At 44.2% G+C, this 17,451-nt stretch overlaps 1 protein-coding gene and 1 long non-coding RNA gene across 3 annotated transcripts in view; one reads left to right on the top strand and one right to left on the bottom strand.

Moving 5' to 3' along the window:
* Window positions 1-17,451, top strand: part of dapk1 (death-associated protein kinase 1) — a 57,056-nt gene that overhangs the window by 8,632 nt on the left and 30,973 nt on the right. For both annotated transcript variants that reach the window (XM_035641105.2, XM_047329171.1), the window contains exons 3-4: window positions 13,147-13,368; window positions 16,106-16,244. In XM_035641105.2, coding sequence (XP_035496998.2) covers window positions 13,147-13,368; window positions 16,106-16,244 — 361 coding nt within the window. The remainder of the gene's footprint in view (window positions 1-13,146; window positions 13,369-16,105; window positions 16,245-17,451) is intronic.
* On the bottom strand, window positions 12,836-14,240 carry LOC118314568. Its single transcript, XR_004794677.2, has 2 exons — window positions 14,034-14,240; window positions 12,836-13,396 (listed from the first exon to the last, which is right to left on the bottom strand). It is a non-coding gene; the product is annotated as an uncharacterized LOC118314568 (long non-coding RNA).

Below are 17,451 nucleotides of genomic sequence, written 5' to 3'. Positions count from 1 at the left end.
GCGATCCGCAGTGTTTTCACCTGTCAGTCAGAACAAGTCAAACACACATGGTCCTGCCGTCGCACTACATGTTGTGTTTGCTGTGTCGATGTTTGATTATGAAAAAAAAGAAGTCCGTTTCTGTAGAAGTCTGAGAGGAAAATGACCCCTACTTCTTTCTCACTTGATTAATGATGTCAGTTTCCTGTTTGAATACAATCGAAGTCAGTCGTATCCAAATTCGTTCCAACTTATTTTGTGACTGGCCTTAACTTGGATGGACCCATTTTTGGGGGTTTCCGAAGCTTGTGTCCGTCGGCCTGGAATGAACCGAGCAAGAGTTTTATCTTTATCGAGCTGCACTCTCTCTCTTCTGCCTTTCTCTTCCTCTCACTTTTTAAAGACTCGTCCGGGCAGTCGGGTTTCTGCAGTGCTGCATAAATGTCTAGAACTGAAAATTTCAAACCACTCTTCTGCTCCGGTGAATCCTCTTGTTACGACGTCACGTTTCTGTTGCTGGTTTTTTCTTTGGATCGTTGTCGTGTTCAACGCTCGCACCGACTGTAATTGTTTCTGGTTTTCCCCGAAAGTCTTTTCCCTGGAAGGTCAGCCGCTCCCCTTCTCCGCCGTCTCTGGTGTGTTTCTGCATGACGGTGATCAAAAGAAAAGGGGCAGGGGCTTTTCACAAACTCTGTTCACATTTAATTAATGTCAGCGAGGTCAGACCGGAGGTGAGGGGGAATTCAGCCCTGTGAAGTCGCTTCAATCGTACAGTGCGGTTCTTCATCTAGGGTTTGTGCGTCATGGGTCGACTCTACTTGTCGGTTTTGGAGATTGTCTCGTAATGAGACAGGGTCCGTAACGTCGGCGTCTCACAGCGTCTTTCACATAAAACCTACAAAACCAGTCGGCGCGCCTGCCGAGTCATGACGGAGTCAACCACCTCGAAACCTGCTGAATGTCAGTATCAGCAGACATACGGGGGCCCTGTTTTTAAAAGAGCAGGCACAAAATGAAAACAGGAGGCGACGGATGGACCAGCTGCAGGTCCCCCCCCCCCCCCAGAACCACCTCCTCCTCGGTTGTCAGAACAACGGTCTTGCACTTTCTTTTCAATTTGTATGCGCGGCCAGATATCGAGTCGCCTTCTGTATTTGTCTCAAACTTTACAAACTGAGTATCCACAGAAGAACCTTTCCTTGTTCGTAGTGCTAAACCAACATGTAGACTATCAGATTAAAGGGGCAGTTAGCGAATTTGGAGGAAGCTTGTCTTTCTCTTTGTTGTTGTTGTGATTTTACTGCTCTGAGGAAATATTCATTGGTTTTTCAAAACGTGTATTGGTTTAAAATCGCTTACTGCCCCTTTAAGTGCAAATCTAAAATAATGACGATGATGGTTATTAGTGAAAGATTCAGAGAATCCAGGATGTGTGTTTTACGTTATCAGCTTAAGTTTGGTGCGCAAACCCAGAACGGAGCCTGTTCCCTGTGGGTGGAAACAAGTGGCAACCCACCGTCCATGACGTCACCCCCACCTACACTTGCAGCCATGCACCGATTGGACGGTACCAGCTGTCAGTCACACCGTCTCGTCTGTTTCAGTCTTAATGGCACCATCATTTACAAAATGACGTAATGCTGTATTGAAGAAGACTGGAAACTAGTGATCGAACCATAAACTCCTCAGAAAAATGTTTACTGACGTTATGAATCAAGTGAGAAGTAGAGTAATTTTCTCAACACCCAGTGGAGTCGCCCTCTGCTGGTCATTCCAGAGAAGACAGTTTTTCAGGCACTTCCACATTGGCTTCATTTTCCAGACCTGGTGACTACGTCCATTTTTATATACAGTCTATGTGGAAAAAGGCTGAAAGGAAAAGCAGCAGTGTCTCATACAGCAAAGGGCAGAGAGGAAATGAGTTCGATTTTTCTAATCTTTTCAACCATCATAATGACATCGCCTCTAGTCTGTCCAAAGTGATTCCAATCAGTCCCACAAGTTTATTATTGATATTGATTTCAGTTGAATCTCTGTGTCCACTTAGTGTTTTCCCACCAAGCCAAGAGAATAATTCAGAGGTTCATAAATACCAAAATCCATGTAATTTCTGAAGCTTTCCTTTTGGGCAATCAGATTTACAGAATGCGTGCATTGATTATGTTATTAAAAGTCTGAGAATGAGCTCGGGTGACAACTGCCATCATGCACACCGGTGTGTCTCTGAGGCTGTAGATCAAAACAGCTCTGAAGACGGTGAAGAGAAAACCTTTCACCTCTCTCTACCCTTAAGCAACAGTGTTTCCATTGTTGGCGCTGCTGCCATTTTAAAAACCTCGGAGCTCGGGGGGTGAATGACATTCCTCTGACACGTCGAATGGCTTCTCACCGGGGCTACAAGACGAGGGCAAACAACCAACCTGCTTCTCGTTTAGCTTTCCGTCAGTGGTCTGTCTCGTCAGCTGCTGTGATGTCGCTGAACCTGCGACTGTCTCTCCTCCCTCTCGAGTTCACATTGGGCTGCGACAAGACTGTAAAACAACCTTTGTGTCGGGGGGGGGGGTCTACACACCTGTAGAACCACATTAGAGCTACTGACGTCCCAGTGACGATGAGTTCCCTGGCTCGTGATTTTTGTTCGATATTATTCCTTCTCTCTCTCTTAACCCTCATTTCCTTTCAGCGTTGTACTGTTCTCTGGGAAATAAAAGGAAACAACAAGGCCTCAAAATATTTAAATAAAAATGAACTGTACCTCGACCAAGGGGTGGCTAATAAGGACACAATCATGATTATATTTTTGGGGATATTATGTAAATGTGAACAATTGGATGGGCTACAAATTTGTTCTTCATATTTTATTGGATACGAAACCAATATAGTTTTTATTGTCATTCTTCAAGCCTTTAAATTCATATGTCAGTCTTTGTCGTTGATTCTTTGTTTGGCATCAAACTTCACTGACATTCAAAATTAAATTGTGATTAATACAAATTGTAACTTCGGGGGTGTTTATGATGCTCAGATTGAAAATCCTTTTCTTATGACTGTGTACAGTACGTAAGTCTGTATTCTCTGACTAGTGTCCGTCATGTGTGATCATGTGACTGGGAGTGGCCTTGGTACTGGTCCTCGGCCTGCTTATCATTTTCAATATCACGGAAATGTGTTTGGTTTATATAGTTAATGGTTTTATATAGAAATTTGTCTGAGGTCTCACAGTACAGTTCAGACATAGTTTAGCCATGTGAATCAATAATGATACTAATATTTGTGGCCGTATCGTATTAGACGGCTAATATAATTTGGGTGAGAAAAACTCAATCAGGACACCCTGACAAAATCTATATCTGTGTGTACAGTACACACACGCGCGGTGTGTTTATGCCCACCCAGGATTATGTACCACACTCTTTCCTTCCTTGCGAAACCAGCGCCGGTTGCTCTGGCTCAGTCTCTGAATCCTGTTGCCGTGGTAACCCTTCCGCCATACACAATGGCACGGTGGTTGCGTAATGTTTTTTTTCTGCCCTTGCAGTCTGCGGGCCCGCACCACCGCAGCTCGAGTGGGCAGGGAACACACTCTGAGACGCCCTCCCACACTTTGGGCTCCAATTGCTAAATGAAAAGCTTGGCTTCGCCGCGGAGTCGTGTCAGACGGCAGAGCGCCGACGACCCTCGGAGGGTCGTGGTCGTCGTCCCGTGCCCCGTTGGCAGGTGCTGGCAGTGAGAGGCGGATATTCATGGGGACTCAACTGGGGATGAAACCGATCACATTCTTCCCCTTCAGCGTGGGGTTGTGTTGAAGAGTGATTTGAGTCCTGTGTGTTGGCTGTCAAGACATTTGTTGTTTTTTTGTGCTGACCTGTTGCATTGTGGGAGTTTCTGTCGCCTGACTTCAGGAGCTGGAGAGATGCTCTTTTAAAATTTCAATTTGTGGGGAAATCACAACTTCCACTGGGTTAGGATATAACGGGATAAGAAAATATGCTACACCATGAAGCGTGTCAAAATATAGATGCCATATGTTGTACGAATATAATGATGTATTCATTATTTACCATGTTGACTTAACTGGATACAAGACTGCCTTGTCTGAATTGAAAACATTTCCTAGCTTTTAGTAGTATTAATGAGTAGAATGGCAGTTGGGGTTATGGTGCGTTCACACCAAACACAAAGAGAATTTTTCGCGCAATGAGATAACATTCGAATTCGGGAAATCCGGAATTCATTCGCTGACGTCTGAAAGAGAACGGTCGAAAACTCGCGGGTTGTGTTTACACGTGTGAGTAAATGCAAATGATCCTGCTGCCAAACTTGAGCAAAAAGTTTGCTTCGTGTTTGGTGTGAACGCATCATAAGGCTTATCGATTAGTTGTTTGTTGAAAAATATCGTAACTCTGTCCTGATTTGCCTATTTTGTCCAACTAGCCGTCCAGAACTTTAAAGTATATTCTGCTTTTTGTCACATAGAGAAAGAAAATTTTAGAAGAACTTCATGTAATAAAATGTAGGAATAGAGCCGAACAGTTTCAGTCCTGGCCTCTTTTCAAAGCACAGAACAGGAGGTGCCATTACAGTGGATCAGCAGTATGTGGTTTCGCTTCTGGTTTTTATTCTATTATTTTCTTCTCTCTTCTGTCGTCTCTACTTCCCACCAGCGCAGAAACACCCAACATGTGTCAGCTGTAGAGGATGTGCTCAGAGGCGTTGTCACCTCCACAGCTCTGAAGGAGTAAGGACCCACGTGTTGAGCAGTGTGCACTGGGACTTTATTCCTCATCCCACATGGGCCAAGGACAATTTAATTAACTAGAGAGGCCGCACTGTAATTGTAGTGACCAGGCACATTTAAAGAACAGAGACTGTTCCTTCCGCTCTTTTTATGATTTACTTATAAACACAACCCAGATTTTATTTTTAGTTGCTAAAAACGGTTGCAAGAACCTTTTATGGGGGAAACAGCAGGGCCGACACCGAACTGAACAATTAAAATATGAATCTCTAATTTGACAAAAACAAAACCCACCATCGCTTAGAGCGTTCAACATCACCACATCCATAAAACCTGGCAGCTGCTGTGTTTTTTATTTAAATGTATAGAAGCACTTTGTAAGTCAGGGTACTGGAAACCCAGCGCAGTAATAAACAACAGCCCGGTCTCGGTTTCTAAGTGCCAATTAAAGGGGAGTACAGTCGTTCAGATGACGTGAATTAACATTCATTAACTGTTTACACGTTTCCAGTTTTTTTCTTTCCTGGGGGTGTGTGAAAACCCTGCCGCACCATTTCATAATTTCCTCATAAAGTTTACAGTTTGTGTTCATCTCCAGATGGGCCCTTGAGTAATCACATTTCGAACACTTCAGCCTGAGAGAAGTTGAACAAACACAGAGCAGGCAGCTGGAAGAGAGGAGTTTGGTCGACTTGTTTGTTTCACTCTCCTGGGAATCAAAAGCTTTAAAATCATTATGTGATATAATGATGAAGCAGTTTTAACCTCCGCAGGCCGACACGGCAACGTCAGAGTCACCGAGCTGCACCAAAGCTGCTTTTGTCACAAAGCCGACGGGGATGGAGACTAAGGCCAGATTACAGCACCTCACTTTCTATCAGATGGCTGCATGATGCGACCTGAGATGTAAACTGTTGTTTACTGACATCAAATCCCTAGTTATTTTAAGTACATCGTCTCCAGAGACCATGTCAGACCATCGAGCTCAGATTAAACGGGCAGATGTGAGCGAGCAGCGTAGATTAGGTATTTTCTGAGATTATCACGGGGATAAACACACTGGGCTGCAAAAACAATACCGTTGGTGCATGGAGACAATTGAGCAGAGGCAAAAAAAAAAACCCATCAAGGTTCTGTTTAAAAAAAATTCCAGCAATTTGTCAATACTTCAATAATTTGTCAGTAAGTACCACAACTAAAACAGCCCGTGACCTGTTGGTATTTTTATTTATCTAAACTGTGGCTGCACACGAATAGTTTTTTTAAGGAAGAACTTGTGTCCTTAAGCCAAAGTTATATGGCTTCATTCTCTGTATATATCTGTTTTTAAAAGGGTTTACCGTGCCAAACAGCAATGATAGTAATCATCACTTCCATACAGGGTCAGTAGGAAACAGCTGTTAAAATACAGTTTATAAGTTATAATTTTTTGTAATGCACTGGTATCGGATCGGTACACGGCATCGTCTAAAACGCAAAGTCTAGGTATCGGAATCGTAATCGGGAAGGGACAAGTGGTATGGGAACATCTCTAATGGAAAACCCTGTATAGGGTACTGTATATACAGTACTTGCAGGGTACAGTATTCATCGCCCCTATGATGCGTATCATTGTGTTTGTAACTGGGCAGCATGAAACCAAAATGAACAAGAAACATTTTTTCTTTTTAAAGGTGCAAACTTCCTCTGCTGTTCACATGAAATGAGACAAAACTGTAGGTGAGATCACACCGTGTTCCCCCCCCGTGTTAACGTGCGTGTGCGTGCGTGCGTGCGTGCGTGCGTGCGCCTTGCCAGAGCTCCATGAGACTGCCTGCTATTGTGCTTAGCACTTTTCAGCCTTTTCAGCAACTGCTCCTATTTCACAGTAGTAGTACAGAGAGCCAATCAATAGCTGGCTCGCGGCCGTGGCATTGAGATGACACACGGTGTGTAGTACTACTCGCCACTGTGGTGACTCCACAGTGACTCTTCTCCTCCAGAGCTGCGTCGAACACGAAGAGGCTGAAAACGCTGCCCCCAAATTTAGGAATTTCATTTGTCCTTTTGTCCGTCCTCCTTTTTTTTCAAGCTATGTCTTTGAGCACCGTGAGCGCAGTCTTCCTCGCAGATCTTTTATGTTGTTATGTATAGGGAAAATGCTGCTAAACACCAGGTTTTTTTATCTGCTGCATTTTGGAAAATCAGGACTGAAGATGCCGCATTGAGATTTCACAGGGACTCGTCCTTCGCCTCTGAGCTCCCGGAGTCAGCCGCAGCGTGTGGCGAGCTCGGGGAGAATACAGATTTCCTAGACAGGTAGTGATGTGAGTGTGTGTGAGTGTGTGTCAACCTCAGCTGCTCTCTCAGCCCAAGCTGTGTCAGACACACTTTCAGCTTCAGACGAGCTTGTTTATCACCTGAGTGTCACGGAGGAAGTTTGACTTTTCAACACAAACCCCCGGTGACTAATTATGACAACTTGCGTCACGTTTAAATAACGATGTTATTTAGGAAAAAAACTGCCATCGACTGTGGACTTTCATCACAAGGCATCGGGTCCCCTCACCAAGAGAGTTCACATCTCCTGATTTTGAAAACAGTTGCCGATTAATGTAGTAGTGGATTACTAATCGATTAATCTATTAACTGTTGCAGCTCTTAACTCCTGACGGAAACATCTGTCAGTTCATATCCTCATCCTTCATCCTCTGGCTCAAGCGGTAGAGACGGTCGTCCACTGACCGGAAGGTCAGCGGTTCCATCCCCCATTTCTCTAGTCCGCATTCCTTGCCAAAGTGTCCTTTGGCAAGATGAATTAAGAAGCGTGACGAGTGGTCGTTAAAACTGGAAGAGTGCTACAATAAATCTAGCCCATTCACCATATCCAGACAAAATTACATATCGTTATTCATACCTTTTCTCGCCTGAATTGTCGGGGGCCATCTGTGTGCAATGTGAAAACATGCATCTTCATTATCATACTACAGTGTTTATGAAATGCCAACCCGCCGTGGCCGTGTGACGAAGTAACAGCGTTTGGCCTCTCGCCAAAATGTTTGTTCGGTCGGACGCCCGCAGACGGATCACTGTGCAATCAGCTGACCGAGTCGATTCTCGTCTGCTTCTCGTTCCTCTCGCATAATGATTTTTCCCCGACAGTTAACAGCTGTGTACCTCTCAGCTGTTTGACAAATTTCTACTTCCTGGTTTGTGGTCGGACCGGCCTTCAGTAATGGAGGGAAAATCCCTGATTTGTACATCTCAGTAGACATTTTTTTAACAGTGCCATTTTCGCTACTGCATTTTATTTGTGCACTCCTCCCCACCACTGTTCACACTCCAGCGCTGCCCGACGTTGACGAGGCCGGACTCTCCCTCGCTGTGAGCAGCGGCCAGTCGTCCGGGCGAGGCTGCGCTGATGTGACAGCTCACCAGTCGTCCAGCGGTCGGTCTCAAGACAAGACTCTGTAACATCTCAACAGCGCGGTGCTTTTGAATGTCCGAGTTATCTTGTGATTTCGGAACAGCCAGCGAGAGGTACTGCAGTGACGTGTCTTTCTAAGAGGCTCTTTGAATGATCTCACTGAAGAATGCCAACGTGTTGAAGTCAGAAAAAAGCCCATCTTTTGTTAAGTAACGAACATACCTACGCTATCACTACTGGCCAGGCCCAACGGCACCATTGTTGTTCCTCGATCGTGGTGGTTTTTTCTGTAACTAACCAAGCGAATGCAGCGTAAAACCAATCTGCTTCCTGATCTGCTTCCACGCACATGCCCAGTGAGTGGTCACGTGATGTGTCTGGAGCTCGTCTGGAAACAGAGATCGCTGTAGTTTGTCGAGCATCTTTGTATGGATGCAGCATTTAAAACGGCTCACTTTTGTCAATTTGAGTTGACTGAGAGCAGGTCTGTTTAATGAAGCAGCTGAAGTAGCGTCAGCTACCTTGTTCCTTTACTTTCATGGTAGTAAAGGAACTGAAATATCAGAATCAGTATATTTGTATGGTCATGCATGGAGAATGTGTGAGTATTCAACAGTCTCGCTCATGCAGATCCGCCGTACCAAAGAGAAGCACGCAGCGATGTATCAGTTAACCGCCACGGTATCTTTCCACAGACAAACACACTCTCCTGCCAGCGGGGGGGGGGGGGGTTGTGTGTGTGTGTGTGTGTGTGTGTGTGTGTGTGTGTGTGTGTGTGTGTGTGTTGAGTAACGCATCGTCACACACACCCAGGCAGCTCGGGTAGACAACAAACAAACCCTCTCCTCTCCTTTCCCAACCTTTTCTTTTTCCCACCGTCCCCTCCCCTTTCAGTCGCTGCAGAGGAACAAGTAGGTGGGAAGCCTCGTCTGCGCTTCAAGCCACAACAAAGGGAAGCCGAGCAATCTGATCCTGCAGACTATCTGGACTGAAAAAAAACAGTCTCGCTGCCTCTGTTTGTCAGCGATTCTCGTCTGCACATTATTTCTCCCCCATCTTTGCGTTTATTCAGCAGCATTCGTGCAAGTCTGGCGCTCTCCCCTCGTACTTGTACTGTACATCCCTGGAGGATGAGAGGGAATTCCCATCTAGCCTCCGCTAGTAGGTAAACAGGGGGGGACACACTCCGCATTACGTTAGCTCCTATAGCTACGTTTTTTTAAAGAGCTAAGTCTCACTACCTCACTGAGGGAAGAGAGCTTGTTTGAACCGCTGCCATTGGCCCCCTTGTGTGTGTGTGTGTGTGTGTGTGTGTGTGTGTGTGTGTGTGTGTGTGTGTGTGTGTGTGTGTGTGTGTGTGTGTGTGTGTGTGTGTGTGTGTGTGTGTGTGTGTGTGTGTGTGTGTGTGTGTGTGTGTGTGTGTGTGTGTGTGTGTGTGTGTGTGTGTGTGCAGCTGGTGTTGTTAAGGGTGGGCCATCTTTCCCCTCTCTTTATGTCTGGAAATAAGTGCGGAGCGTGAGTTACAACCTATTGTGGCAGGTTTCCCCCCTTCATTCTCCTTTTTATAGTTATGTTATTGTTTCCTGTTCATCTCCATCCTTTTTTATTTCTCCACCGCCGCTCTTTGACTACTAGTACGCAGGAGGATGACGGCATCTGTGAACTAATATCCCGCAGCTGTACTTACATGAACTTGCTGAGCTGCACATTTTTGACGCCCTCATTTGCAGCCTGGCCCATATTTCAGTATTCAAGTCTCATGCTTTAATTACCACATCGGAGGTTTATTGGACTCTTTCGTGTCCGTACACTCGCTCAATAAAGAAAAGGTGTATTGACTGTTACGAACTGTTAAATCCTTATTACGCTTATCTTCTCCTAGCGAGCGTCTACAAAGCCTTTGCTCCCACGGACAGATTCCGTGTGGCTTGCGCCGGGGAGAATGACCAAATGACTTGCATTTCTTCACCTTGATTTATGAGTTGGACGCCTCCCCACCACGCCCCTGTTTCTTTAACTGTGACGTAATTACCGTGGTTAAACTTGTAAACCTCGGGCGCTTTGCTCGCGACCCAGCCCACGAGCAAAGATGTGGCTGGGTCCTCGTCCTCATGGAGCAATCCTCCAGGGTCGCCGCAGGTTGCTCAACCTCAACCTGACACCGCGCAGGTGCTTTAAACACAACGCAACGCAACGCAACACACTGCACGGCCGGTACATGTATGTTTTGTGTGTGAGTGGATCACCGGACACGTCAATAAAAATCATTGTGAGGATTCAGGGGATTGGTCGTACCGTCAAGTCCAGGAAGTCGGTTGTGTTTTTTCCCTTTTTTCCTCTTTCTCAGAGAAGACAACTGTGTTTTCTCTTTCACACTTGAAAATCCCACGACTTCACAGATCACACTTTTTCCCCCGCGTGGACCATAAAATGGTGAAAAATGTGATTCCTCATAACTCCAAGACGATGTTTTGTTTTGTCCACACGACAGAGATATTCAGTTTACTGTCAGAGGAGCAAAGAAAGCAGAAAATATTCACATTTAAGAAGCTATAATCATCGAACGTTGACCTTTTTCTTTTTTCATAAAATCTATTTGAACGGATGAATCGATGATCAAAATATTTGGCGATTAATCTAGTAGTTGATTATTACTACTGTTGCAGCTGTTGGCGTGCAAGTTTCATCCGAGGTCACTGTAGTTTGTCTTTCCTACTTTTCCATTAACTCTTAGCTCTTAAATTCCCTGCTTTCTTTCTGTACATTCGTCTGTGAGAAACCGATCAAATCCCGATGTTTGTCCCTTTCTATCTACGAGGAGGAGGCCTGACTGATGTGTGAGTGGTGACTGTGATTATCATGAGAAAGCCCCGCTCCCTCTTCCCCTTCACGTCGTCTGCTTTGTGTCTCTGGCTCCGTCGCAGGACAAGTCACTTCCTTAAAGTGACATCATTCCCTTTATAGCGAGCGTGTGTGGTTCAGTTTGTTCGCAAACACTTATCAACAGCCAACATCCGATTATTCACTTCTGAAACATCCGGTTCGGCCGGTTCAGTTATTTTGCCGATTCAGAGTTTAAAGGGAAACGAAAACAAAATGTGTCTGTTGGTCTCTGGTGATAACAAAAGGCCAGTAAATCTGGAAATCTTCTTTTAAACTTTTTCCCTGCCTGCAGTACTAATGTGGAGTTTTAAATTGGATGGAAACACTCGTCTCTCCTGGTGAAGTTGAAGCTGGAGTCTGAACTTGTGAAACTCCACTTCTCCACTGTTGGATAACAACTTGTTTTTCGCCTCCAGATCCACTCGTAATTAAATATTTGGCATTTCAGTTCAGCCAGTCACACAATTCAGCTGTCAAATATGTCAAATATGAAAGATTGATTGAGGACTTGATTAACAGTGGGGGAAAATGCCTTTATCTTATTGATAACTTTACTATCTTATGGGATCTTGGTGACAAAAGTTGCCTGAAAGAAGTTGTCCAAAGAGATTCAAGTTGCTTTCTGCCAGCTTCAGGGGCAACAAAATCCAGCTTTGACCTTGCTTAGGTGTTGGTCACGTTACCGTTCAGTTCAATTCAGTGGGATGTATTCAGTCGTGAAGGTGAGGAAGATTTGCACAATGGCTTTTTTCATGAAGATCTAGTGATACATTCAAAAATGCACCAATGACCAATTGCAAACCATCTGAGGAAATTTAAAAGAGAGTTTAAAGACACGTGACCAGTGTTGAATCGGACCATTTTTTTGAATACTGTAACTCTGTGACTGACAGTCGAGCTTATCCATCCTGCTGCAAACGAAACCAGCTGCATTGGACAAACGCTACATGATCCACAAGTGCTCACCAAGTTTTCAGCACCAGCTATTTTGCCGGGATGCTCAAATTAATTTTGCCCGAGCGCATAGACTGAGTGGAACACCTCATCTGCACGTCTTAGCTTTAGCTTGTTGTTGTTGTTGTTGTTGTGGACATGACCTCAGACACCACCGATCGGCTCATGTGAGACGCTGCAGTCAAGGGTCACCACAGGGTCACTGATACTCCCCCAGGGAGTTCTCTCTTTTTGCCTTTGTTCTGTTTATTTAGTTTTTTTTCCCCCTTTAAAGCTCCTTTACAGCTGCAGCATTCTGGTCTGGATCCTACTTTTACTCGTCAAACATTGTGGAGAGAGAATGACGGTGGGATATAGCCACATTACTGAACTGCTTCCTTACAACTGGTCAGGACTGTGGGAGTCGGACTACAGCACAGGGCTTTCTTTTTGTTATTGCCCCTTTTTTTGGCCGGATCGCTTCTTCCCTGCCGTTAAATCTGTGGGAAAATCTGGCCTTGAAAGGGGGAAAAAACAATTGGCAGAATATGTCTCTTTCCCCTCCCTGTTGTCCTCCTCCTCCTCCCTGTGTGGGCGTTCGGTGCACCGAGTGCAGCGTGAGTGCCACAGCCGCGAGGACGTACGGTACAACCGGCGGAGGCGTCGACTCGACAGCCCCTCGGCCAAGTTGACCTTCGCTTCCCCAAGTAGTTTTTTTTTGTTTTTTGTTTGTTTTTGCTGGCAGCGTTATGGTCGAGTGACGGCGTTATCCGGTCGGATAGCAACAACAACGTTCCATGGCAACGTGATGGTGGAATATCCCCCCAAACAAGCTCCTGTGTTGTTCATACGTCCGTCTGATTTGTCATGATGACACAAAGCTCAAGAAGACATTAAAAATTCTTTCTTATTTTATTCTTATTCCACTGAACTGTAAAATACAGTAGGACCTGGGCAGGTGAGAGACGAGGAACTAATAAGTCAAAGGGTAACCTGTTGTTGTATTATTACTGTATGTGGAATCTAAACCCCCAAAATATCAAGTTTGTTATCACAGAAGATAATAAACACCATGAAATCTGAAAAATTAGAACCAACAAATGATCAAATAGTTGCCGGCTTGATCATTTCAAGTGTAAACCAGTAGTTCCTAGTTCCTGATGCAACTTGAACTTGTCTTTTCTTCTTCTTCTCCTCCCCTCACCAGTGGTCAGTTTGCTGTGGTCAGAAGATGTCGGCACAGGGGCACGGGCGTGGAGTACGCCGGCAAGTTCATCAAGAAGCGGCGCAGCAAGTCGAGCCGCCGCGGCGTGACGAGGGAGGACATCGAGCGCGAGGTGGACATCCTGAAGGAGATCCAGCACCCGAACATCATCACGCTGCACGACGTCTTCGAAAACAAGGCGGAGGTCATCCTCATCCTGGAGCTGTGAGTGGTTCATCTCCCTCCCTCTGTACTTTTTATGTTAACGCCAGAATTATTATATTATCATAGTAAATGAAGGTATGTGGTTGAAACCGAAGCTGCTGGGATCTGTTAAGATGATCAATGGATCAAACTAGGTGATTCTATAGTCGGAAATTCTTGCCGCGTCATAACAGACGACACATTGCTCCCACAGCCAATCACAGTGTTTTATGATGTGCGTGACGTCATCAGAAAGTGACTGTCTTGTGCTTGGAAAAACCTCTCCCCTGTAATTGTAATCTGTGATTGTAGCGGTAACCCGTTAGAGTTGTTGTGCACAAAGGCCTTGTGTTTTATATTTCCACTAAGCACCCGTTTGACCAGTTTGACCAGGTTATGTGATTAACTCCAAACACGGTGAGATCATTTTTGTTTACATTGCAATTGTCTGACTTGGCACACGCATCCAGAACAAACAAACGAGCAATGAAGGCGGAGTACAGTACACCTCAGTTACTAGGTCAACGTGCAGCCCGAAGTGATCCCGCAGTCGTCCGACAACATTCCTGACAAACGATCACATACCACAGGATTGAAAGGAAAAGAAACGACGAGCGGCGCGTGTGTGAATAATAAGTGCGTGGCTCCTTTTCAACAGGTAGAACAGGTCACTAACAAATATGTACCAACATGCAGGGTGCGATTTGGCTTCATGTTGTCCTCCACATCCTCTCCTCCTCCTGTAGCACTTTGGGTAAACACCGACTGAACCTGTAAGAAAAGAGCCAGCCGCGACATGTTCGGTGACAGAGACGTCTCGTATCTAGATCCCCTTCTTGTGACTTTGTGTTTACACCCTGTTCACCCACTGAAGCAGATGATGAAACAAGCGTCCCCTGGTTTACAGTTGGAGGAGGGGGTGGAGGGGGTGGAGGTCGCAGCTGTGCAGCTGTTTCCTCCCTGAAGGGGCGGAGTCACGTGTGTTTGTGTGTGTGTGTTTGTGTAGGTTTCCATCCCTGCAGAAGAATTAAGACATGGAATTAATCTGTGCTGATTTTTGTGCATCAGCATAAGAAATAAACATTTATCAAGTGAAATGTCTTTTTTTTTTTTAAACCAAGACAATATAATGTATAATGGATAAAAATAAAAGTTTCTGCACATAAATTAAAATATGTGTGTTACCTACCTAACTTTTATTAGCGCGTTTATGCAGGTTTTTTTCAACGCGGGTAAAGTAGATAACCAGCTCCTTTCCCATTGCGAGTAGAGGAATTAGTTTTTTATGTTCGACAACGCGAACGCGCCGGAAACCTAGTTTTCTCGCCTCGCTGTGCTGCACCTTGCACGATTTACAAAGATGAAAAGGAAAAAAAATCGCTGTTTCCCGATGTTCCCGAGATTTCAAAGAAATACCCGGAAAAGGTGGGGCGTCTGCATCTACACTGATAAAAAAGAACAAGAAGAAGAAGTTAGCACGCTCAATGCCGATTGTGTTCCTTCTAAGACAAGAGCCAGATGTTGGTGGATGTTGGTGGATGTTGGTGGATGTTGTTTGACCAGTGGAAAAAGGGGCTCGAGTGAGAGTGAGTTCTCAGAGACCGGATAAGCACGATGGCTGTGATTACAGTGATCTATGCTCTTCCTCTCGCTTCTGTCACACTTCCCCTCGCCGCAGACTCTCGCTCACATTATCAACGCCGTCACCATGATAAATCCTCTGCTCGCCACCTCTCACATCTCCCACCTCTGCTCCCCATCGCCACTGCCAGCTTCAGTAATTATTCAATAAGGGCTGACTCACCCTGTGGTCTTGTTAAATGAGCTTCAGACTCTTAACATTTTTGGACAGATCAAATCTAAGCTCTTATATGATTTAAATTTTTTGGGATGTGATTGTGATCTGCAGCATTAAATTGCTTTGCTCGATTCAAGGTAATCGGTAGCTAGTTTGATGATTGACCTAATAATTGTTGTTTCTTGTCTCCAGCATCTTAAATGTAAAGATTTTATGCTTTGTCATACTTGATATCAAATGGAATATGTTTGTGTTTTGCACTGAACAGAACGTGGCATTTGAAGTCATCTAAGAATGTGGACATTTTAATTATATATATATATATATATATTTTTTTTTTTTACTTTTAAGATTTCCACTAATCAAAAAAACTAAAACAACTTGAATACTCATTCGTTGCCTATCAATCTCTTTCAATAGGTACTATTGACTTCAGTGAGGCTAAAAACTATCACAAACTTGTTTGGCTCCATTTTCCAAAGAGTTTTTATTCCCAATATTTGGAGTGTTGAAATTCATTGGATTGATGTGTGAATGTTTCTCTTGATTCTGCCAATGTTCACATTTTAAACTTGTTCTGAAGATGTGTACCGCTTCGGTTTTCACCTTTACCCGGATTCTCATACGTGCCAGGTCTCTTTCATCGTTGGTGCAAAAGAACTCTTCAAACTCTTTGAATTTATCCACTAAAACAACTTGGCTCCAACGCCGGGGCTCTTTCGCCATTTTCTAATGGAGGGTTTTCATTATTTAAAAACACTCTAAAGAGTTTTTATCGAGAACGGCGCTGGTTAAAATCGACTCTGCGACGTGTAAATTGGTTGAGCTCTAATGCACCGGGATGATTAGATTACATCAGCTCAGCTCTGTTAAGCTGGGATTTGTAGCTGGCTCCGATCCCAGAGATCTCGCACTTTAATTCTCCGTCTCACTCTCCCCCTCTCCCTCTCTCTCGTCCAGCGTGGCCGGCGGCGAGCTCTTTGACTTCCTGGCGGAGAAGGAGTCGCTGAGCGAGGAAGAAGCCACTCAGTTCCTCAAGCAGATCCTGGATGGAGTCTCCTACCTGCACACCAAACACATCGCTCACTTTGACCTCAAGGTACTGCGGCGACCTCTGTCTGATTGATGCTTCTTTATGTCCGTCATGCTTTTCGCAGCAGGAGGAAACATAATGTACAGCAGGATAATCTCCATTTAAAAGCATAAACATAAACAATGTCCTAAATACACATTTAGTGCTTTGGTTTGATTTGATGTTGCACATTGACAATTAAAAAAAACAATGAATCGACACATTGATCAGTCCAACCCACAGATTGGATTAGACAGACGGATTAGACGCGATTCATTTGCAGCTAATTTTAGAATCGAATGATCTCATTCATCTCAAATATTTCTAAATATTCTCTTCCTTCTCTTATGACGAATATCTTAAAGGACACTATTTCAGTTTTTCCCCCCGAGGCTGTTGGTTTTGGAAGTGTTTCAATTAAGCCTCTTACGTTTTTTAATAAAACAAAGACCTGAGAAACTTAAGTAGCTTAATGGAATTCAGCCGTGATTCATTTTATTTGTTTACACTTGTGTTTTTTCAACTGTGACATGTAAAAAAAATGTCTCCAAAGAAAAAAATGCCTTTTGCCATATATATAAAAACTCTATATTATATATATATATTTATTTATTATTTTTTTTTTAAAGCTCCAAAACTGAAACGTTAAGAGAATTGGTGAATTCATAGTAGGGATGTTGAAATATCAGATATTTTGGCATAACAAAAACCAAAGCATAATGTGCAATTTTACAGTTTTTAATAGAAAGCTCCACACTCTCCTGCTGATTGTGGTATTTCCATGAAAATAAAAAAACACCTTGGACACCTTGGATGATGACGACTGTGGTTTGTTCAAGGTCATATTACGTTTAGACAAAACGGCTGGAATTTCCTCTACACACACACACACACACACACACACACACACACACACACACACACACACACACACACACACACACACACACACACACACACAGACACACAAACAAACAAACAAACACACCCGGAGAGCAGTTTGAGGTTTACATCCATTTTGGGGAATGTGAATTTCTTTCTTCTTTTTTTTTTACCTCGTTTTATGTCAGTTTCTCTTATGTTTTTTGAGCCACTGCATCTGAGGCTTATATCCATGACTAATTTGATGGTGTTGTTGTTGTTTGTTTGTTTTTGAATATCTCCTTGTTATTATGGAGTGTGTGTTGTTAAACTGCTGGGGTCGTGGAGTTCTCACAGTAGAACACACGGGCTG

This window comes from Scophthalmus maximus, chromosome 19 (genome assembly GCF_022379125.1).
Source record: "Scophthalmus maximus strain ysfricsl-2021 chromosome 19, ASM2237912v1, whole genome shotgun sequence".
Taxonomy (NCBI): domain Eukaryota; kingdom Metazoa; phylum Chordata; class Actinopteri; order Pleuronectiformes; family Scophthalmidae; genus Scophthalmus; species Scophthalmus maximus.
Note: the sequence above shows the minus strand (reverse complement) of the source record. Positions and strands in the feature narration are given on the sequence as shown.